Source organism: Microtus oregoni, unplaced genomic scaffold, assembly GCF_018167655.1.
Source record: "Microtus oregoni isolate MIOR12 unplaced genomic scaffold, Mior012 000005F_ref0000423, whole genome shotgun sequence".
In the NCBI taxonomy this organism is placed as follows: Eukaryota; Metazoa; Chordata; class Mammalia; order Rodentia; family Cricetidae; genus Microtus; species Microtus oregoni.
Window position 1 is genome coordinate 44,187,613 of NW_024543064.1, and position 22,571 is coordinate 44,210,183.

General features: G+C 45.5%; 1 protein-coding gene across 5 annotated transcripts in view; it reads right to left on the reverse strand.

Annotated features, from left to right (window-relative positions):
- Positions 1-351: 351 nt before the first annotated feature.
- The window catches only part of Dab1 (DAB adaptor protein 1), a 1,107,419-nt gene continuing 1,085,199 nt past the window's right edge, over positions 352-22,571 (reverse strand). For 4 of the 5 annotated variants that reach the window (XM_041652236.1, XM_041652238.1, XM_041652237.1 and 1 more), the window contains 4 exons: positions 17,133-17,681; positions 13,353-13,480; positions 12,903-13,013; positions 353-3,873 (listed from right to left, as the gene is read on the reverse strand). In XM_041652236.1, coding sequence (XP_041508170.1) covers positions 12,918-13,013; positions 13,353-13,480; positions 17,133-17,681 — 773 coding nt within the window. In that variant the 3' untranslated portion in view covers positions 353-3,873; positions 12,903-12,917. Of the gene's footprint in view, positions 3,874-12,902; positions 13,014-13,352; positions 13,481-17,132; positions 17,682-22,571 lie in introns of all 5 variants that reach the window. The other variant, XM_041652239.1, reaches the window with a different exon arrangement.

The window sequence follows — 22,571 nt, forward strand, 5'->3', positions numbered from 1 at the left end:
CTGGTTCATTCTTGGATATGTAAACTGATTTAGTTAGAAAAAGATAAACACACCACACACACACACACACACACCACATTAATATGTAAATGTTTTTGGTTCTTTAATATAAATTTTCCCTTTCCCCAGACTCAGATTTTTCTAAAAATGTGTACATGTGGAAAACATGAAAGACACTAAATGCTTCCTTCTTTAAGATCCTTAGAGCAAATGACTTTTGATGAAGGCAGACATCTCATGGCAGTCATTAGCCACAGTTAGCTAGTCCACACTTTATGTAGACTTCCTCAACTTTGCTCCACACTACCTGTGGTCCAGATACCACACGTCTCTCTTTCTAGCCTATTTTCCCAACGATGTCAGTTTCTATGGATACAAACAAACCAAAGCATCCCAGTGAGGCCTGACCATGGACCATCAGTGAGGCTTGCTCTTTCCAGCTCAGAGCCAGGGAAACCGAGGTTGTTTTCTGGTGTGGTGGAAACTGAATGCCAGCCACCAGTTCCTCGTCTAATCCCTTGTCTGACTGGCTGCTGGAAACCTGTGGAATAAGACCAGGCTAAGCTGTTGTTCTCAAACATGTTTATTTGTAACCGTTTTACATGGCGTGTTACAGAAATTAATGGAAAATTTCTAAAAATTTTGCTGTTCTGTTGAATGCACTGTACATAAAGTTAAAAATAATGTGTCCATATATGTGAACGGACTGTCATGTGAGGTAAAGGTTAAGCAGGTCTAGAAACGTACTGCGACAGTCATTTTTCTCTTTCTCATCTTTATTAAAAAAATATGTGTCAGAATGCAGAAGTTGAAAGGAACCGAACCCACGGAGTAAACATTGTCTTAAAGGAAGGTGCCCGGTACATCACATGATGGGGTTGCTGAAGACGCTAGGATGAACACAAGTTATCAAAAATGTCTTGCGGCATGGAGAGACCGAGGAGCTATGGGGACTGGGGACAGACTGACAGGTGGCGTTTCCCTGGTTTCAAAATTTAAAGTGACAAATTCAGTGCTTAGGAGAGGATGAGGAAGTGAGTCAAACACACAAATCTTTCCATCGGCCTAACCAGAACTGTGCAGACTCCCCAAACTCTTTCAGCATTGGTACCTCAGCTCCTGCTTGGACACGTCACTATATTCCTGGAGTAGGGGGGACAGTGGTTCTGAACTCACCAAATGCCTGGGGGGAACAATCGGTATTCTGCCAATGAAAGTGCAGAAGGCAGTTAAAAAATCTCGACCTTCTCCTCCTCACTTTAGCGTGTCAGCTGGGCATCTTCCTTCAGCTCGGATCTAGTTACAATCCAGTCATGCTCAGGGAGGGGTGACCATCGGCCGGGCTGTCACCACCTGCTGAGACACTGGCTGCAGATGGTATACCTGGAATGGCAACCCCAGTCAGAGTTGGCTTCATGTCACAGTAACCCGAGGAGCAGGGATAAGGGTGTGACACTGATGGACAAACCCAGACAGCTACCATGAGGGAGACGACAGCACCACTCATGAAGACTTGGCACCATGACGCCAGAGCCACCGAAGCTGTCTCCTGTGGCAACCACCCATCTTGCCAACACTTCAGGGAAGCAGAACGGCTTTCAGGACAATTCTCGGCCATTATTCCTTCCTATTTCTGCTTTGCATGAGAGGGGCGCCTCATCACAGCATGGATATACATTGTGGGAGGAGCCCTGTAGCAACAGGAAGCAGCTCCAGAAGGCAGTCAGTGAACAACTCTTCCCGTTTCTCAAGCTCTTGGGACATAATACAGTAGGGTAGCATCGACATAGATTCGCTAATAGACATGTGGTTCATTTATTCCAATGTAAAATGTCGGCTCTAAATAATAACAATTAGCTTGACATTACTTTGTGATTCTTATGTGGAGAGTCACTTTAAGAACATCTTCAAAATCATTTTAGTTCCTATTGCTAGGAAGAAGCCAAAGCATACAGGCCAATGTTAATGAATCATATCAAGGTAAATCTGACTTTTCAAATTAATAATTACTCCCAGATCCAATCACATGACTCTTGAGGGTTTCCTTCTTTACGTCAAACCACCAAATCCAACATGTAACTGCATAGGAACATCAGGAAAACATATTTGACCTGTATAACAATTCTCTATAGGGTAAAAATATATAGATTCTTTATGAACGTTGTGTTCTAGACATATGAACTGACAGTAGACTTTTGTCCCATAAGTGTAAAATCAGGAATTGACTCCTTCTGTTTCACGTACGATCTGTCCAGGGAACTGATGGGAGCGGAAGTGGGAGCCGAGAGGTGGGTGCTTTATGGAATCTGAAACCTTCCTATGGGAGCCTCCTTTCTCTTCCCTTGGGCTTAAGGGAAGTTAAGAAAAGTTGGCTCTGAAGTCCTGTCCCCTCCTGTTTACTAGCTGCTGATTGGCCCAAGACTTCTGCCTGTCTCTGAACCTTAACTTCCTACAAGTCATCCCAGAAAAACTGGAGAGGGGGCCCCACCCATCATGTTTCCTTTTTTGCACCTTACACTCCTTCTGCTACCTTCTCTACAGTGTAATGGTATTATTAAAAGCATCTTCATTGACATATTTACATCATCAGAACTCCTTAAAGCCATTTCCCTTCAACAGTTAAAGAGTTTAATGGTAAGGTTTTCCTTTTCCAGTTAGAAAATAAAAAAAAAGAAAATCCCATTTGAATTTTCTGATGTACAAAAAGAGATAGAGATGAACCATTTGAGCACAGCGTCAGTTTGTTACGTTGAATGTCACCATGAGAAAGCTGGTTTCTAAGATCCAAAACCATATTACCAGAATTGTACCAGAATTATTTGGCAAATGACTTTTCTTTGAAAATGGCGCATGGAGAAGACACTTGTCTGCACAGCATCACAGCAGCGAAGTATCAGAAAAATAAAGAGATCATTTTATTGTACTCAAGAGTCCACAGCTTCTCAGGGGAACTGGATGCATTTTCCATCTTTCTCATCAAGGGGATGCGATGTCCTTTGTTACCCCCAGAACGAAGGTTCCATCCAGAAGCTGGCTTTCTTCATCGGGATGCAGGACAACTAAAGGGTTGTTTTGGCAACATTCTTGTGTATAATGAAGAACCAACCACTTGTTTTGCCTTGTGATTTCAAGTGAATTCACTTCATAAGAGGCTTTCCCTCCCCCACGTAGACTTCACCCCTTTCTAAAAAAAAAAAAGTCAAAAGCAATACAAAAATTTGTACACTCATTATTTCTCAAACATGACAAGAGGAGGACAGGGGACACAGCATGGCAGACCAGGCCCTGTGGAGAGATGCCACGCACATTGCCACAGCCAGAAGGCATATGGAAGATGACACTGTGGTCACAGAGGATCCCTTGCTTTGGCCTAAAAGGAGTTAGTGCCAACCTCGTTGCAATTCTCTGACGCCCGCCAGTACACATCTGTGGTCTCTACAGTGGTCAACAGGTAGCGAAATAAAAGCACAATAATGGTTTCACATCCGGGGCATTTCAGGCCCAGCTGAGAGAGCTCAAGGTATTTCTTGGTTAAGCATCAGCTTGACTGGTGATCAATGTTGGGTTTTATTTTTTTTTTTATTTATTTTGAAAATATCTTTGTGGGGGTGTTGTGTTTTATTTTGCTTTTTTTTTTTTTTTTTTTTGTGCTGCCATAGGTATCTGCTGATGGTTGCCAAAAACCACTCTGTTCTCTCTTCAGACAGTTTTCACGGGGCGACTGTGAGTTTCTCTGTGGGATGAGGTGAGGTGAGAGCACAAGAGAGCCTGTGGCACCGCTGATTCCCATGCCAGTCTCGAAGCACCCACCATGAGCTCGCATTGATGCTATTTCTTAGGTCTGTTGATCTGCGCATAGAGAGGCTCTGGCTCCTGCGGACAGAGGCACAACAGTCAGGCCTGCCTCGCTCACACCAGCCTTGCGAGACGGCTTTAGGAAGGAGGGCTTGGGGTAAACCAGAAAAGGGACAGCTGCGGATGAATGACCTTAGGTTATTTTTGTATTGTCTCAGCATGGTGCTTTTCATTTTGGCAACGGTTTCAGCTTCCCCTAAGAACACATCCAGAGTTTAGTGTGCGTGTGTGTTTGTGTGTGTGTGTGCATGTGTGTGTTTGTGTGTGTGTGTGCATGTGTGTGTTTGTGTGTGTGTGTGCACAGTTTTGCTGTTTTTATACAAGTGCACATGTGTCTAATGCATGTGGGTATATAGTGCAGGCCCAGAGTCAACCTTGAATTTCATTCAGTAGGCCCTGTATACCTTGTTTTTGAGATAGGGTTTATCATCGGCCTGGAACTCACCTCGTAGACCAGAATAAATTGAACGGCCAGAGAACCTCAGCCCCGCTCTTCTCCACCTCCCAACTCTGGGATTACAAGTGTATGTGACTGCATTTGTTTTTTTTATTTCTCCATAGTTTTGGAGCCTGTGCTGGAACTCACTCTGGAGACCACGCTGGCCTCAAACTCACAGAGATCCGCCTGCCTCTGTCTCCCGAGTGCTGGGATTAAAGGCGTGGACCACCACCACCCGGCCATGCTTTGGTTTTAACATGGGCATAAGGGATCAAACTTATGTTTGTGTGGCACACTTTAAAGGCTGAGCAACCTCCTCAGTTCCTAGAAGCAGGCCTAGCTTTGATTTTGAAGCTGATTCCCCATTAGGGTAATAATAGCACAGCATAGTAGAGTGAGCTCACTATGTTCTGTGCAGTGGGAAAGATACTGATACCTTTTGTGCCTCAGTTTCTCCAACTATACCATGGGAATAGTATTGTTTAATTCTACAAGGTCTTGAGAGAAGTAGATAACTCACAGAAAGTACCTAGCATAATACTTGGTAATACTGGAAGAAAGCAGAGAAGAGAAAAAGGCAAAGAGGAAATAAGGCAGAAGTTCTCCTGTCTGCAGAGAGCTGAGAGTCTGTGAACCGCCCCCGGGTCTTACCTTCATCTACCTAACAGTCCGGCAAGCAGACTCCTTTGTCCTCATTTTGGAGACAAAAAGACTTCAGTTCACAGTTCATGTGCGCGTGCGGAGCATAAGAGACTGTGGAATGCTCAGCTCTAAACGGGACACCTACACCAAAACCCCTCCTCCCAGAGCTCAGGGACCATCTCGGAAGAAAGGGCGGAAGGATCTAAGAGCTGGAAGTGGTGGGCGGCTACGAGGAAGCAGTATTTTCAGGACACAACAGGCAGTTGCACATATGAACTCACACTGGTTGTGGCAGCGTACACAAGACTTGCGCAAGCTTAAGCCAGACAAAATACCAGCATGGAGCGGGGAGGTGGGCACACAGTCTCACCCCCAAGCTGAGGAGCTATTAGCAGCTGTTAGCTAGCTGCCGGGAACTAAAGAGTCAGTGTTCTTCAAGGATGCAGCCCCCGAGAGGCTACCCAAGCTCCAGTAGATGGTTCTACACCCAGGCACATACTGGCACTGCTGAGTGAACAAAACAAAACAAAACAAAACCATGACGTTGGAAAAAGATACTGGTGAGGGAGATGGGAGAGGAACTGGAGTGGAGCAAACGGGAAGGGGTGGAGTTGATCAAAACTCATCATATTTATGTGTAAAATTCTCAAAGAATGAGAATAAAAGCACTCAAAAAATGAAGCTGGGAGAAGAGAACAGTCTCAAGGTCATTGTGCTGCCTCCTCTGTGTGACGCATCCCGCGTTTGCTCCCTGTGGTACCCTGGGAATGGCCTAGAGGATGAACACTGTCTGACCCATCGCTTTAGAGATGAAGGATCCACAGAGCAGCACAGCGCTTCTGTGCTTCCCCAGTGTCACGTGAGCGCGGAGGAACCACTCGGGAACTTCACTACCCTTCATGTGCTCCCCTCCGGGACTGGCTAGAGGTCTGCTCCCTTGGGAGAAGGAGCCTTTTCTGCCCATCTAGTCACCCTGTGCTGCCATAGAGCAAAACGGTTTGCTCCCCACACTCCATGCTCCACCCATGGAATTCATCCTGCTGAAGGAAACAGAGAGCTAAGTCAATGCCATCTGCTGGGGTGCCTGACTACAGGAAGGGCTCCATCCTTCCCCGGGGCCTTACTGAGCATCCCTATTGGCTTTTACACATAGAAATGTGACATAGTAGGTCCTCACTGTAGTGATGGGGTAGGGGGATGTCTGGCGAATTAGTGTATGACTAGGACATGATTTCTAATATCTTTGATATTTTGATTTTCTTGTCTTCAACACATTTCAATTTGGCTTTATTTTTTTTCCAAAGGCTGAATTTATCAGAATCTGTGGCAGGATGAACTATTAAGTCCTAATCCATTTCCTTCCAATAGCTGAACTACTTCTACTATCTGCTGTTAGATTAGATGGAAGCTTTCTGTTCTCTCTCTCTGTCTCCTCTCTCTGTCTCCTCTCTCTCTGTCTCTCTCTCTCTCTCTGTATGTGTGTGTGCATGAGTATGTAAGTTTTCTAGGGATGGGGTGTACTGTAGTAAACAAGAACGGAATAAAAATTTCTTATGAACAACAAACAAGGAAGGAGCATTTTCTCACACCATTTACCTCAATGCTTCCTGTGAGACCTTCCTCACTCACTCCATTCTCTCTGGGTCCTCCTAGAAAGAGAGCTGCCTTGATCTCACCCTACAATTTGCTCTATTCCTATTTTGGAAACCAATTTATCCAGCTAAGAATGACACCTAAAACCAGAAGATGACAGCAGGCTCAGACAGGGTAATTAATGCCGCGCGGCATTAACTTTCTGCAGCCCGGATAAATATTCACGCAGCCCCTGCTTGCCGGAATCGAGCTGCAGATACCCATCACAACACTGGTAACAACTGCCATCAGCTCTCAATTATCCCCACTAATGAAGGGGAGCAGTGGTGTGGAAAACCCCAAGCAGCAGATAGCCCCCAAAGTCTCACAATGTGATGCATTGTTCGTTTTGGCAATCGCTTTACCTTCCTTGTTGGGGCTAGGAAACCATTTGATCCAGAAATTTCTAGCCTGGCTCTGGCAAGGGCATGGAGACCTCACCCTCTTTTCAGCATTCCAGTCTTTTAAAAGTCTTTTTAAAGAAGTTGCCATGATTTAGGGATTCTGTCTTCTGAGAATGAAATTTGCCTGGAAAGGGTGAGCTGTTGGGAGACATTATGTGAGACCTGTTTTTTCCAAGTCCTAAGATGTTATAGCTGCATGAACCTTTGGCAACTGTTTGGCAGAGGAGACGGAAGGTCAGAAGTCAAGCCATCTTGCCTTTGTGAAGTCAGGCTGTTGCTGAAAGCCAGGTACCTGATCCTGCAGAAGTGGTGCTCACTCACTTGGTCTGCACTGAGTCCCAGCGCAGACTTCAGCCCCAGCCTAGAATTTTAGCAAGTACCTCTTTTTCTTTCTCGTCAAATTTGTGAAGCAGGAATAAAAATTAAGTAGTGTCATTAGTCTTTAAATATAATTCAGTAGGAGTAGATGAGAAGCACGATAATTGCTCCGATTAAGTGATTCCAGGAACACTGGGTGTGATCTCCATCATGGGCAAGCAAACTTCAGTCCACTGGCCGATTCTGGAAAACTGCCTGGTTTTGTTCACAGAGGAGGATCCAGCCACCTCTGCTCATTATGCCTTGTCTTTGCTACTTTCTGCTCACAAACACAGAGATGCTATGTTGGTGTGTGCAGCCTGCACAACACACACAATACAGTCTCCTGACCTTGTGTCTACATGGGCAGCATATTCTTGTATCCATCACCCCAATGGCTGAAGACCATGGTGAAACCTTCATGCCTACCCTGATTTGACCTTTGACTTCCAGAGGTATGTCCAGCATCCTATTGTCTTCTCTACCTGACGATCCATTGAGGACCTCAAGAGTAGCTGGTCCCAGTGTATACTTGCTTATTTCCTGCTTAAGCAAGTGACTCTGCGCTCTACAGAACAATTGTTATCTTTTAGTTCTGCATCTCAGAATCTAGCTCATCTTCCCCTCTGTATCCCCATGCCCCTCAGTCTCATCTCCAGCCTACTTCACCTTTAAATACCTCTTGGCAACTGGTCTGGCTCTCCCTTCCAGCAGAAACTGCCTTTAGCCAGACCCTGGTAATTTTTCCTACTTCAAATGTTTTCCAGCTGGGAACATCAAAGAATGTCACTCTGTGATGGCCTGAGAAGTGGGCCTGCCCACTTCACAAACGTAGGTTAGACTTGCTTCTAACTTGTACATCTAACAAATACCAAATTTGAACAAATGAACAAGCGCGTTATTTCTGAGGTTCTCTTGCTCAGTTCTATTTTAAAAGGGAATGAATAACGCTAGGTTGGCGGAGTGTCAGTGCAGTCCTTGCACTAAGATGCTGAGGCTGTACTAAGCTACAAAGTTCAATAAAAAAAATTTTTGGAAGGGTGATAATAATACCAAATACACGTATTTTACTTTGAGATTTTCTAAATCACCTCCCATGCATGTGTGGGTTCATGTAGATATGTGCATGTATGGTCTGTGTGGAGGTCAGAGATCAATCTTGGGGGTTCTTCTTTCTGGGCCATTCACCTTATTGTTTGAGACAGGGTCTCTCGCCGGGACTTGGTTTTCAGTGATTAGGCTGGTGTCTGGCCGTTGAGTCCCGAGGACCTCTCTGTCCCCACCTCCTCACACTGGGACTGCAGGTGCTTGCCACCATGCCTGGCTTTATATGTGGGTTCTGAGGATCATGTTCATGCCATACTCATGTCACGTGATCCTTGGAAGTCTAGACAGGGCACTGCTATGTTACTTGCCCATCTCCATGTGAGGAGAGGCAAGTTTGCCTAAGGCCACTTGTTTCTCAGCCTCATTTCGACTTTGGCCTTCTGTTCTTCCTCTCTTTTATTTACCAAAAACAAACAAACAACAAGCCACTCAAAACTAAAATCAAAACCCAAATATCCACTCTCCCAAAGCATTTGAAGCTCATCTTTATCTTTCCCTGAACACTAGGAATCTATCAGGTAATACTTCATACGCCTTGGGTTCCCACTACGGAGATCAGTATTAAAAAAGTGACAGCGACTTATTATTAATGGCGGTCTCTATTGTTACAAAGGGAGACAGACCAAACGATTCCCATTGTGACAGATGCTACTTTGACTTGACAGCTGGGAAAGTCTGATAGGCAGTTTATTTACTTAGCCATTTAACCAAATAAATGTTTTCATTTTTCTTTCATTCCTTCAAAGGCTTACATTTTGCCCTTAAAATTGCTCCAGCAACACATCACTGAAGTACAAATTACCTGCCATCCCCACACCAGCCATTATAATATTATTTTGGTTTTCTCTCTCTCTCTCTCTCTCTCTCTCTCTTTCTCTCTCTCCTTCTTCTCTCTCTTTTCCCTCCCCTCCCCCTTTCTCTTTTTGCCCCTCTTGACTCAGTCTTTCAAAGATACGTGATTCTCCCAGATGGAAAAGTAAGGGAGAAAGTGAAATAATTGAAAGATATTTTTCTTTATTGCTAAAACAGAAACGTTTGGTACTGTCCCTGAAGTTTCCACCTGTGGGGATTGAGTCTGTGTGTTTCCTCTTATTCTAGAGCGATATGGCTTTAACTTATCAACAGTTGTCATCCTTGCTTACTCAGAACTGGGTGGCTATTTCTAATAAAAAACCAGCTGGAGATTGTGGCTGCAGGAGTGATAAGAGGGATAGGGACTTTGCTTTCCAGCTGCATGACAGCAGAGGGGGAAATAAAGCCAGGGACATAACTATCTCTGCATAATCCCTTTTCCAAGTGTCTGCAAAAGCACTAAGAAATTACAGTCAGTAAATTTCCAGTTGGTTATGAGTAAAGGGGCTGGGGCCAGAAAGATCACATTTGGCTTATGTTATTTTGACACTGATGGAGGGATGCAAAGAGTCACACGTGTTTCCCCATGAGTGACAGAGGGGACCTGTCTGCAAGGTGGGCATTAACCCCACTGCACAGCTTCTGATAGGGAACGGTAAAACAGCCAGGCTGAACTTACATGCCATCATAAAGTATAATCTAGCTCCTCAAAGCTGAGAGGATCTTAATAGGATTTCCATAGGAACCCAAGATTGCTTTTTTCAGGGGAGGGCAGGGAGAGGTGGCCTATGGGGCTCAAACAGAAGTTATTCTGATTATGGGACACTAGAAAGGCCTCACCTCCCTCCCTCTGCTTTAATCCATTATGGGACATACAGAAAGTTATCTAAAAACAGAAAGTATCAAGCAAAACTCCCTAGATATGGGCTTCATTCAACATGGGGCTAAATGCATAAAATCTAAGACTATAGAGCACCAACACCTATTGAATTCATACCATATTGATTCTGGTGATACAGATGGTGATAGGGGCAATAGTGATGGCCATAGTTGGGACGTTGATGGGAATGCTGAGGAGGGTGGTAGTGAAGGGGTGTTGGAGGTGAAAAGAATGGTCATAATGGTGGAATGATTGTAGTGATGGCAGTGGTGCTGATGTTGATATGTACTGCTAGTGATACGGTGATGGATAAGCTAGCAGTTATGGTGGTAATGGTACTATTAGTGATGGTGGTGATGGTGGAGGTGGTGGTGAAAGTGACATTGTGACGGTGGTGATGGTGGTGACAGTGAGGAGGTGGCAGGGGTGCTAGTGATGGCTAGGGTGGCAGAGGTGCTAATGATGGTTGCTTTCAGACAATCTATTGCTAGACACTGGATTGAGAACTCCATATACATCACCTCATGACTTCACCCAAATGTCCTATAAGATAGGTATTACTTTTATCCCTATTTTTCAGATGAAAAGAGAGGTCGTGAATCCTGATCAAGATGACACAGATAAGAAGGAAGAATCCAGGTTCTGAACTCTGACAACATTAATCCCCAAAGAGGACTAAATTTTAGGCTGAATTCGCATGGTCTGACTTTATGCCACAGATTGGACTTATGGCATATTAGTTAATATCAAGGGTAATATAACCCTCTGCTAGTGGATGAAACATAAGCAGAAATGAAAGAATGCCTCTAGCCCAAGATCTTCCACTTTTATGTGGCTAAGATTTGAACTCAAGTTCCAAATCCTGAGCTCTTGGCACAGCACCATGCGGTGACTACAACCCAGCCATGGGCGGAGCCAGATGGAACATCAAAGGAGGCGCGAACCAAGGCCTTGTGGGAAACGGTTGAGCTTGTGTAAGTGCTTCAAGCCAAACAAGCTCGTGAAGATGAGTGCTTGAGATGTTGACCTGCCAAGGGTGTAAGTCCAAATACTTCAGTTCTAGGACAATGTTTGCCACCATCGTGATGAATGGATCTCATCACCTCTAGTTCATTGATCAAATTTTCTAAAGCAACGTTGAGCTTATGACAAAGCAACTTTGAGCATATGAAGACTCCAAAACTTCCTTGGAATCACCTTAAGGAATCTTCTTATAATCCCTAACATTTCTCATTCCTAAAGCACTGACTTTGCCTTCAAGAGATCAATTCCCTTTGTGATTGTGAAAGATTGGCTTTTTAGATGGGTATTTGGGTTTTGTATGGTATGGCATATTGTTACATTTTACTGATATAAAATGTGACAACACATATAGTGTGCTAGATTCTCTAATCATACAAAGCCTATTAAAAAAATAGACTTTCAAAACCCTGGATTAGCTTTCAATTACTGTCCACAGGACCAGTGTGTGCACTAGGTATGCACTAGGTGTGCACTATGGATAACTCTGCCGTGGCCACAGAACCCAGTGCCGTGCAGTGAAAGCTGCTCACCATGAGAGTGGCCATGCTGCTGCTGCTCAGGGCAAAAGGAATCTTTGAGTTTGGCTTTGTGGTCCTCCATGTTTGTGAAAAACCAAGAAGATGTCTGAAAGTTTGACACGTTCATCCAAGCTGGCCTGAGAAATTATGTCTAAGGAACAAGGTATACTTTTGTCTCCTGAGAAGGTTAGCTTCATCGGGTCTTCTTTATTTTGATAGAATCAGAGGTACTGAAGGTTGAGTTCCAAAAGGCACTTCTAGGGAATGCAAGGATGCCTCTCTCCAATTAGCTGCTGCTGAATGTGCAGTGGTTTGGTGGTAAAGAACAGGCTGCAGCAGAGCTGCCAAGAGCAGAGTCTCCAGAGTGACAATTCCATGTCTTTGGGCCTCTAATTTCACTGACACACTGGAAAGGGGTACAGAGCCCCTCTCGGCTAGATGGGAAGGGCTCCTATAACTGCACATCTTGATCAATCTTATTTCAAGCATGGCTTGTTTTTGTTGCACAGTCTGGCTTCTTGGTGCGTTTGATTAGTGACCTCTTTAGAGCCGTGGCATGTAGGCAAATGCAGTGACATTTCGCTTAAAAGAGTAAGGCGTCTGGGGCGCCGCTCACTGAAAAATTGTCGTGTGTATTTGTGTGTGTGTGTGTGTGTGTGTGTGAGAGAGAGAGAGAGAGAGAGAGAGAGAGAGAGAGAGAGAGAGAGAGAGAATGATGTGCCCATCCCAGAGGGCCAATGTTTTTAGAAACTCAGTGCACATTAGGTAGTGTTGACTGGGTCCCTCATTCTATCACCATCACCAATTCAGATGCATCATTAATTAAACAATAAAACTATTTGCCACATTCCCTCCAACCCTACCTTTTGGTGTATGTCAAAGGTCATTCATCCACGTAAAAAAGCAAAATGCAAAGTTGAAATGAGGCAAAGGGAGGATCGTTCAAACACTGGTAATTGGTGAGATGGCTCAGGCAAGGGTTGAGGGGAGAAATACTGGCAATATAGTAATAGGCATGATAAACAACGCAGGCATTAGGAAAAGGCACAGACGACGGGAGATGGTATGGACACTATAATACAGCACAGGCAAGCAGACAAAGCACAGACACTGGAATATGACATCAGCGGTACACAGCAAGCAAGAGGGAAAACCTTGCAGGTGAAGGAGATTAAAAAAGGACGGATACCTACCCAGACCTGCGCTATCTAGCTACCGTCTTGTGGACTTATATTATCACCACTGGGATCACCACTGGGCTCCCCAAATGGATCACTGGTGGAGGACGCCTGTGATCCATCAGGCTAGAACACAAGAAGATAACACTGTTTTTTCCTCTCTCTTCAACAAGTGAAAACATAAGGCAACTAAGATTATATTCACGCGGCACAGGCAACCAGTTAATTTAAAGGAGGGCTGAAACTTCCGCCGGAGGATGCCACCTCCCAGATGCGAGAGCTCCTAATGACTTAACAAAAGGTCAGTGTTTCTGGCTGAGATGCATCTGGGCATACAGCAAAGTTCTTTGGGAGGCCGTTCGGACACCCGCTCTGAGCTTGCATTCTCTTTTATGTTGGCATCCTCATATACTATAGGGAAAATTTAATGTTAAAGGAAAGTAGGGCAATCAGTGGATTACTTACAGCCTCTTGTTCTTCACTCTTGCTGGGACTTTCAAAGCCTTCTTCAAAGATGTCATCTGCGGTCGGATCACTGGCGTGGGATGCTGATGATTTAGAGGGAGAGCTCTGCCTAGGGGCTGGGGTTGGAGCTATACCAAAAGAGGAAACGTGGTAAATAGAAATACAAGCCACAACCATTTGCCTTCCTCAGACACACCTGGGGTCCCTTGACATTTGAGTCAAGTCTGCCCTCTCCCCATCTGAGGCCAAATCTATGCAAATAAATTCCTCCCATGTTTATTCAGGGATGCCAGCCCTTGGAGCCTACAGGACAGTGAATCAGGGACTCTGAGCAACTCCTATAGTGCTTCTGACACACAAGCAAGCTGCAAGCTGCTGGGCCAGGCTGATTTTCTTCTCTCTCTTTTATCGGAGGACACATTTTTAAAATGACTTTCATAGATCAGTCACTTTTAGAAAATTTAAGAGCAATAGTCCTCAAAACTTGTGAAGCTCCTTTGAGATAGAGGTTACTTATGTTTTCCAGAAAACTGGAGATTGCTAATGTCTTCACGGCAACTGCTAAGGCAGGCTTCCGATTCTTGCACACACTCAGTAAGCACAGGCTAGCCTGGGAGAGCCATGGTAGGCGATGGCAAGCTTGTTGTGAAGAATATGCACCTGCTGCCATGACCTTCCTAAGTCTTCTTCCTCCTCTTATTTTTTCCAGAGGTTTCTACCACAGATGACGTTGGAAGCTTTTCTTTTAACTTAGCATAGAAAACTCTGCCCACTGGCTCAGTCCCCAGGTATGGGTGGACTGAACAGGTGAGTAGCGCTTCCCGACCCACTGTTCCAGAGCTTAGCAAAAAAAACCTCATATCCTATCAGAATGTGAATGACTGCAAAAGTTACTTTTGATCTTTTACCCTGTGGGCACTATTTCCATCTCCCTCATCATTCACAGTATGCCAACGAGGCTAACCCCGACCAAGCTCTTTCCCTTCCTCGTGCTCCTGATACAACTATGTGCAGAGCCAGGGCCCGGAGAGGCACGGGCAAGCACTCACATTTACAGAGGTGTGCATATGAGCTATGGGATGGCACAAATGCATCCGACACTGCTCAGTCTTTCCTATTTGAGGGGTTTTGCTTTTAGTGTTTTGTTTTGGAATGGTTAATTTCTTGCCCATATCTTGAAGGGATGCGGATAGAGAAGAGGGTACAAAAATTGACTTTACCTATTTTATTTAAGATAAAACATTACGTAGATCTTGTTTCGTGAGCTGGTTTCAGAGCAAACTAGCTACACTAGGTTTAACGCTGTATAAGGCTGCCTTGCTGAGTGGGCAGTATTAAATAACTGGGTTCCAAATTGTGTTTAAGGTGGTATATTGCTTACAAAAGGCAGGGGATCCAGGCTGAGCCATCCGTCCTAACAGTATACTGATCAGAGTTCCCCAGTGGGACCACCAGGAAGGCAGCTAGAGTTTATTTGCACAAGCTTCTCAGTTCTCACAAGGCTTTACGGAGCACTTCAGTATTTCATGGTCATGTTATCTCAAAGTGGTTGGTCATTTTGCCCCTCGCTCAGGGGACAATGGCAATGTCTGTGTTATTATAGGTTATAAAAAGTAGAAGAAAGGGAGGAAGATGCTGTTTGCATCTGGTGGGTACGAGCTAGAGAAATGGAGGAAGATGCTGTTTGCATCTGGTGGGTAGGGGCTAGAGAAATGGAGGAAGATGCTGTTTGAATCTGGTGGGTAGGAGCTAGAGAAATGGAAGAAGATGCTGTTTGCATCTGGTGGGTAGGAGCTAGAGAAATGGAAGAAGATGCTGTTTGCATCTGGTGGGTAGGAGCTAGAGAAATGGAGGAAGATGCTGTTTGCATCTGGTGGGTAGGAGCTAGAGAAATGGAAGAAGATGCTGTTTGCATCTGGTGGGTAGGAGCCAGAGGACTGTAGAGTAAGTACTGCACACTACATGCAACAGCCTCCTGCGCCAATCATCTGTCCCCAAATATCAACACTGATACATTCGCAAAGCCTTCCTCTCAAACACAGTGATGGTGGGCTGGCCTTTTGGGCAGCTCATTTCATTCCCTACAACCTTTCCTAATGTCTGGATGTGCCAGGCACCCCACTAACATGCTGAGAAGTGTGGTGTAGGGATGAAGGCAAGACAGTCCCTGTCCTCAAAGAACTTCCTTGTTTGTAGGCAGCCCATGGGGTTCATTGAGAAAGGAGACATGTGCTTTTAAAAGACTCTTGTTCACTTATGCATGACTGTTATTTCTTTAGCATTTCATTTTTTATTCATTATTCCTCATTGAAACCCCACGGATTAGACTTAATAGAAATGCCTTGACTATGTAGCACCCACGGCCTGAGTGCGAGGCCTTCATTTTCAGAACAGCATTCTGAACCTGGCTGAATGACACAATCTAATTGTATTCACATTAGATTTTTTTTTTGACAATTCATGGTATTGGCCATCCAGTGATCCATATCACCGGTGACAGTAATGAAAACGCCAAAATCATTGTACCATGAGCCTTTTCTTTTCCCTTATCAATTGTCAAGGCCCAGGCTGAGTCACTGGAACACTTTTTTCTGATTGTCTGACAAGCCCTCGTGTGCTCAAGTGTATCTGGATTCCAATTTGTCAACAGGCTTTCTATTTTTGGTGTTTGCAATGGGAAAAATAAGTGGAAGCAGAGGCCCCAAATGCTCAGGCCAGAAGGAAGGTGCTGCTCCCCCAACGGGCCCAGAGACTCAGAGCTATGATTTGCTCTGTCCTAAGACACAGCTTGTAAAGCTGGAGCCTGCAACAGTCCCCTGACCAGGATCAACATGACGGAGATTCTTTCATGTTGCGATGCCTTTAAATGGCTGGCTTTAGAGCGTTAAGAACCACAGGGCCCCTGGAGGTAAAACTATTACTCCAAAGCACATAGTCAATAGGAAAAAAGAGCCCTCCATGTTCCCAGCTGGGGCTGTCTGTCCACTCTCATCTCATTCAACTCGGTGTCAATCATCAGGCCCCGAGATGACCTCATGGTTATAAACTCTGCCTTAGAACTCCCCTGATCTTAATTTCCTTTCTAATTAGTAAGCCTTGTTTTTAGATTTAATTAATTAATTATTCAGTGTGTGTGCGCATGCGTGTGTGAGCTCACGCGTGTGTAGATCAGAAAATAACTTTTGGGAATCAGACCTCTCCTTCCACCATGCGTTCTGGACACTGAACTCAGGTCTTCAGGTTTCGTGGCCAACACCCTCACTTTCTGAGATCTTTCTGGCCCCTTGTTTCTACTTTCAAAACATTACATTTATTTTCAATTTAATAAGCCATGCTAAAAATTTGTTTGCCATAGGCTAATACATACACGAATCACAAATGAGCATATCAACGAAACCTTAAGAAGCACAGTGATGTTGTGGACAAATGCCAGGCATGTATTCATATTGTCATTATCTGTCACGTAGATCTGGGGCAACTTGGTCTCAGTGTTATGTAGAAAGAGGGCTAGAGAACGAGGTATGTGTGTGTGTGTGTGTGTGTGCGCGCACACGTGCGTGTGTGTGTGTGCCTGTGTGTGTGTGTGTGCGTGTGTGTGCCTGTGTGTGTGTGTGTGTGTGTGCTGTAACCGGTAGCCGAGTTGGTGGCCACGGGGACTGTTAACACTGGTACTAACAAGCTTGAGATGCAAGTGAGATAGATTCTGACCCTGCTAGCTTAGTTACCAGGAAAAGGGCGTTACACCCATCAGGTTTTAGAGCCCAATGAAAGGACACTCACGTGAGTTGGTGGACGGCGTGGTGGAAGTCACAGGGGTCAAATTCAGTTGGGAGATGTCAAAGTCATCACAGTCGTCTGTGTCTTGTGCCACCCCGACTTTGTTGAAGTAACTGGAGAAGGCCTCTGAGGTACAGGTCAGGGAGGGCTGGTCAGGCTTCCGGGAGGGCACGGGTGGAGGCTGGACCATCTGGAAATCCTTAAACATTTCCTTCCCCATTTTCTGCCTGGGCTTGTCACTCTGTGGACTTGACCTGGCAGAGTCATTCGTGCCTGGGACCGTTGCAAGGGGGGCGAGGGGACCTTGGAACATGGCAGCTGGTAAAGGCATAACAGTTTGTGTGGGCATGAAGGCGGCTGGCGGGAACTGCCCGGCCACAGTTGGCCAGGGTTGCTGGGTGGTAGGAAAGAGGCCTGGCTGGCCCCACGCAATGGGTTGAGCTCCTGGCATCACCTGAGCAACGGGCGGCTGAGCACCCATGGCAATCTGCTGTTGAACGAGGGGCTGCTGGCCCCAGAAGGATGGGAGGACGGCGCCCATAGCGACATAACCTGCAACGGGAGGGAGGGAGGGTCAGGCATCCTGGACAAGAAAAGTCTATGGAGCGGAATGATTGACAGCTATGTACTGCCCATTTACAGCGAGGAAGAGGTCTGACTTTTCACCTCAGCCTCTGAATGGTTCTAGCATTCCAGTTTCACGCTGCCTGCTGCCTTCTGCCTGGGAAACTTAATGAAAGTTAGCTTCAGCCACTGAAACTCTTCTCAGCTGACCAAGCAGAGGCAAAGTGAAGAAGACCCAGGCAAGGCTGCCTTCCACTGAGACACTCCAGCTCTTGAACTATGAACTCTGGGAAAGTTCAGCAATGGTAAGAATGCTATTATTCCCCAACCCAAGCTGTGTTTCCCTCCCTATTTCTGACCTTCCCGATGAGAGGGTCGCCTGGTCCCCTGCCTCTAGAGGGTAGATGTCCTGAGCTCAGGAGGCTTATGTCTTTCTCATGTGGTCACCCCAAGTCCTACACCCCAGTCCTAGCCCAGTCTGGCCTCTGGAGACTTTTACTCTGAATCAGGTACAGTCATCCACACCTTGAGTATAGAATTATTTAGCCTTCAGATCATCCTGCTGAAATCAAAGATAATGGATGCCCAACTTATAGACAGGGACATGGAGCACTATGGATGCATGGGCCACTGGTCCACATCCTCACAAAATCCCTGCATGTTAGATACTGTTATGTCCATTTAGGGATGAGGAAAACTGAGTCTCCAGGGAGGAAAGGTAATTTGCTGATTGTCACTGTGGCCCAGGCTACCATGGAATGCAGCATACTCTGAATCAGCCGGAAATCTTTACATTCTTTCAGTGGTCCTCATGCTTCTCCAGGGGCATAGTGGCCACTTAGATAGACACCTAAGCCTAAGAGACAAGTGGCCACTCAGTCACAGCAAAGGGTAGAGAAGCCAGCTTTGTCCAAAGAAGCACTTTAATGGCTGCCGGAATGAAGCTGTAGGTACAGCACAGTGAGATCAGAATGAAAAAGGGAGAGGACTCAGGGTATCCTAGCAACATCTAAAGGGATGACGGGCAGGTGTTGTGGCAATGATAACATCATGGTTCATGTCAGTATCTCTGGTGAGCCCACAGGGATGGTGTACAGGGTACCTCGTTCCAGCCCCAGATTTAACTGTCCCTCAATAGACTGATTCAAGGGCAAAACGCCAATCCCAGCCTGGTCATTTCTAGACCTCCCTGCCATGCTGCCCCAGGAGGAAGCTTTAGAGAGGGCACAAGGACTTCTTGCTGGTGACTCTAACCAGTGTTACTGTCTTTTAAACAATGAAACAGACATCCTAACAGACAAGTCCAATTATCCCCAGGCGTGAGGGGTACTGTTCAAAGTTCAGATCTGTTCACCGTTTCATCTGTTACCCACGAATGCAGTGACTTGACCTCCCGACACACTCAGTGGCAAGCAGGTCGCTCGTTTCTGATGTACTTTGACATACCTAAATTATTCTCAGGGGGATTGCCCCCTAGGAGTAAAGAGGAAATTTGTGAGATGTTTTAGTTGTTATGGTAACTACAGGGAAGTTAAGGTGACTACAGGTCTCATGGTATTTAAGGGATCACCAGCATTTACAGCTGACATAATTTGTGAGACCAGTGCACAGGATAGCGAACATTTCCACCTTCTGTCTACGAATGGGTAAAGCCTAGATGGACTGAATGGCTCAGAAATTCGGTTTCCCATGATTCTTCACAATTGAAACAAGTTTGCACACTCAAGGGAAAATTATATATATATATATATATATATATATAATTTTATGTGGAATGCTCAAGAGATATTTTGAAAATGGTGGTCAAAGACAGAAACACGTCTGCTGGAGGCTGGTCTCCGCCTGTTCTCAGCAGTAGCTTTTACTGGTGACTCTATTATCAGATCATCTCATTACTCATCATGTCCCGAAGTATGGTCATGCCTAAGTATTCCTAAATTGAAATACATGCTTTTATTATAAATCACTTCTCATTTCAATTCCATACTAGCAGTATGACATTCTACTGATTAAAAAATGGTGTTGGAACATCATGCTATTATCTGTGAGTTTCAACACTGCCGGTATTTGCGATCAAAAGAATGATCTAGGCTTCACAAGTGGCGACTTAAGTAGCCATGGACCGTCAGTGACTCTGGTGAGGGTCATTAGTGAGAGGGTAAAAACTGGAGGTTTCTATCCAGACATGCCACCACCCTCCTTCCCACTGCTATTCTAAAGCACAAATACATCTGTTCTTTGATGATGGGGTTATAACCTAAGAAAACCCACAGTAAACTCAAGAGACTGCAGGGCCTAACCTACTGAACAGCCTGCTTAGCGGCCCAGTACCCTGGGGAGGGAGTGACCCTTTTTCCTTCTGATTGCATGGCTGACTGGGAGCCACTGCTCCTGGTGACTGCCCAGCATCTACCGAGAGCACTGAACCACATATTGTTTCCCTGGGGAAAGATCAACATTCACAGTGTGGTTTCTATTGAATGCATATTGTCATCACACAAACACAAAGGAAAAAAATCCCAAGGAGAAGCATTCTGAGCCTCAAGTTAGGAGTCTGTGTGGCACTTCACTGTCTTGTGCAGAAGGCTCAGAGAAGGCTTGGCTCATGAGCACCGGGTGGTGTATGGATCAAGAGGACGGACATCTTGACCATCTTTTTCTAAGAGTGTTATGTAAGATCCACAAGTACTGTGATCTCTGATGATTCTACTGCTGATGGCAGCCCCTGTCCCATATTTTGTTTCTTTTCTTCCCCCCACAGGGAGCTAACAGATGGGCTATGCACAATTTTGGGGTGAGAGTGATTAGCATGTCTCTCTGGCTTCAAGCCATCTGCTCCAGACCACAGTACAATATTCAGAAGAGAAAAAGGCAGAGTTGGGTAATTGGCACCATGTTGGGGGGTTTACAGATCTTATCCAATCTTCCTTGTTGAGGGAGGAGGGCTGTGCAACCTGAGTTCTTCCCAAGCCTGGAGCTACTGCTGTCTAGCCACAGGTCTTACGCATGCCTGAAGGCATACCTCAGCATCAGGGCTACGGCGTCATTGGTCTCAGCAAGCAGCTTCATGGAGGCCACTGCAGTCACCTAACAATTTGTTAGCTGCAGACTTGTTAATGTGGGCAGCAGTGGAAGGAGGAGGTGCCAACAAGCATCTGTTTGTGTCACCAAGCTTGGGTAATACAAACCTCTTTGCTGCTGGCTAGCTGCATCCCCACCTTGCAGCTAGGGGCTATTTTTTTTTAAGTGTTAAAAATTGCATTTTATAACAAGCCGCCAGCTCTGGAGACATCCCTACCCGTGACTGAGGAAAGGAAAACAAAACCAGACTGAACTATAAGAAGCATATTGAAAACAAAGTGTCTCTGTATTTGTATAGAACTTAATATGATGCCTCCTAGACACACTGCCCCATCTGACTCATTCACTTACCCAAAAATATTCATGCTGGATGCCTGGCTCTGATTCAATCTCTAGAGATGCAGAGAACAAAGCAGTAGTCCTCCCTGGTGGGGGAGCAGGTCCTTGTACTAAGCCCCTTGGGGAGCTATTGTTACTATCTGTTTAATCTATATGTATAACATTCTACTTCCATGAGGAGACAGCCTGCACAAGCCACTTATATGAGCAGCAAAGCATGGGCCCCTGATAAGAAGCACATAGCATCCACAGACTTCTTAGAGCATATCTCTATGCAACATTACAAAGGTCTTCTAGAAGACACCACTTTCAAGGCTCTCAGCACAGCTCTGGGAGGTCAAATCACCATCCCTCATTTTCACCCATTAAGTGCCTAGGCTCAGCAGAGATCTGGCTGGGTCATCTGCACCTGGTTGGTGGCAGAGTCTATGTTCTCCAGTCCACCCAGGCTACCTCTGCCATAAAGAGCCAAAAGATTAAAGACCTAAACTTTACTATATCCATTTAAAAAGTTCCAAGAAGATAAAGGAAAAAACAAAGATGGGGTAGGACAGGGCACATGGCATTTGAGTTCTGTAATCAGAGCTATGCTAAAATAATAACAGCCTTTTCCACATGGAGTGCCTACGATACACCAGCATTTTCCAAAGGGCTCAGCTATCTCATTCAGTTCTCATGATACCGACACAAGGTCTTTTCAATGCAGGTACGAATATGAAATTTTGCCTCTGACAGATTATCTGCCCCAACATCTTAAAGCCAGGATTCAAGACCGGCCAGGAGATTTGGGGGTCCTCAGCAGCAGCCACGCTTTGTGGGACTGGGCCCCTTCTTGACCTTGTCTCCCTATTCCTCGCTGGACAGAAAATCTGTGCACGGTGGACAGAGGCACTACAGCTGGTGACATTGAAACACCAGGTGAAGAGGGAGAGGCTCCCATGGTCATCACCCAAGGACTGCCTCAAGTATATTTTATATAAAGACAGAAAGCAAAAATATACTAACGCAAATCAATTTTAGAATGATGCTATGAAGGCTGTTCTGATTTTTCAATAATGTGAAGGGACAGCACCACAAAAACCAGATAGCTCGAAACAGAGCTGGTTAAGTAGGAGGAGACTTCACTCTTGAAGCTGGCCCGGGATGAAGCAGAGCAGTGCTGTGTCTAACAAAGGTCTCCAGGGCATTTGTGATCAAATGTGAGTGAGTGCTAAGGGAGACACGGAGTCACACCTAGCACCATCCTGTCCTTGACAGAGAAGAGGATGCAAGCAGGAGGGGTCAAACATCTTTCTCCTGCCTGGAACACCCTTAACCAAGAAGCCTATTGGCTTCCTTGGCCCTTTACCCTCTTGGTACTGCCCTCAAGACAGCCTTCTGACCATACTCCATTTGGCCGGAATTCTGTTGTTCAGTCTCTGCCTTATGCATCTTTTCATCCCCACACCTCTCATATTC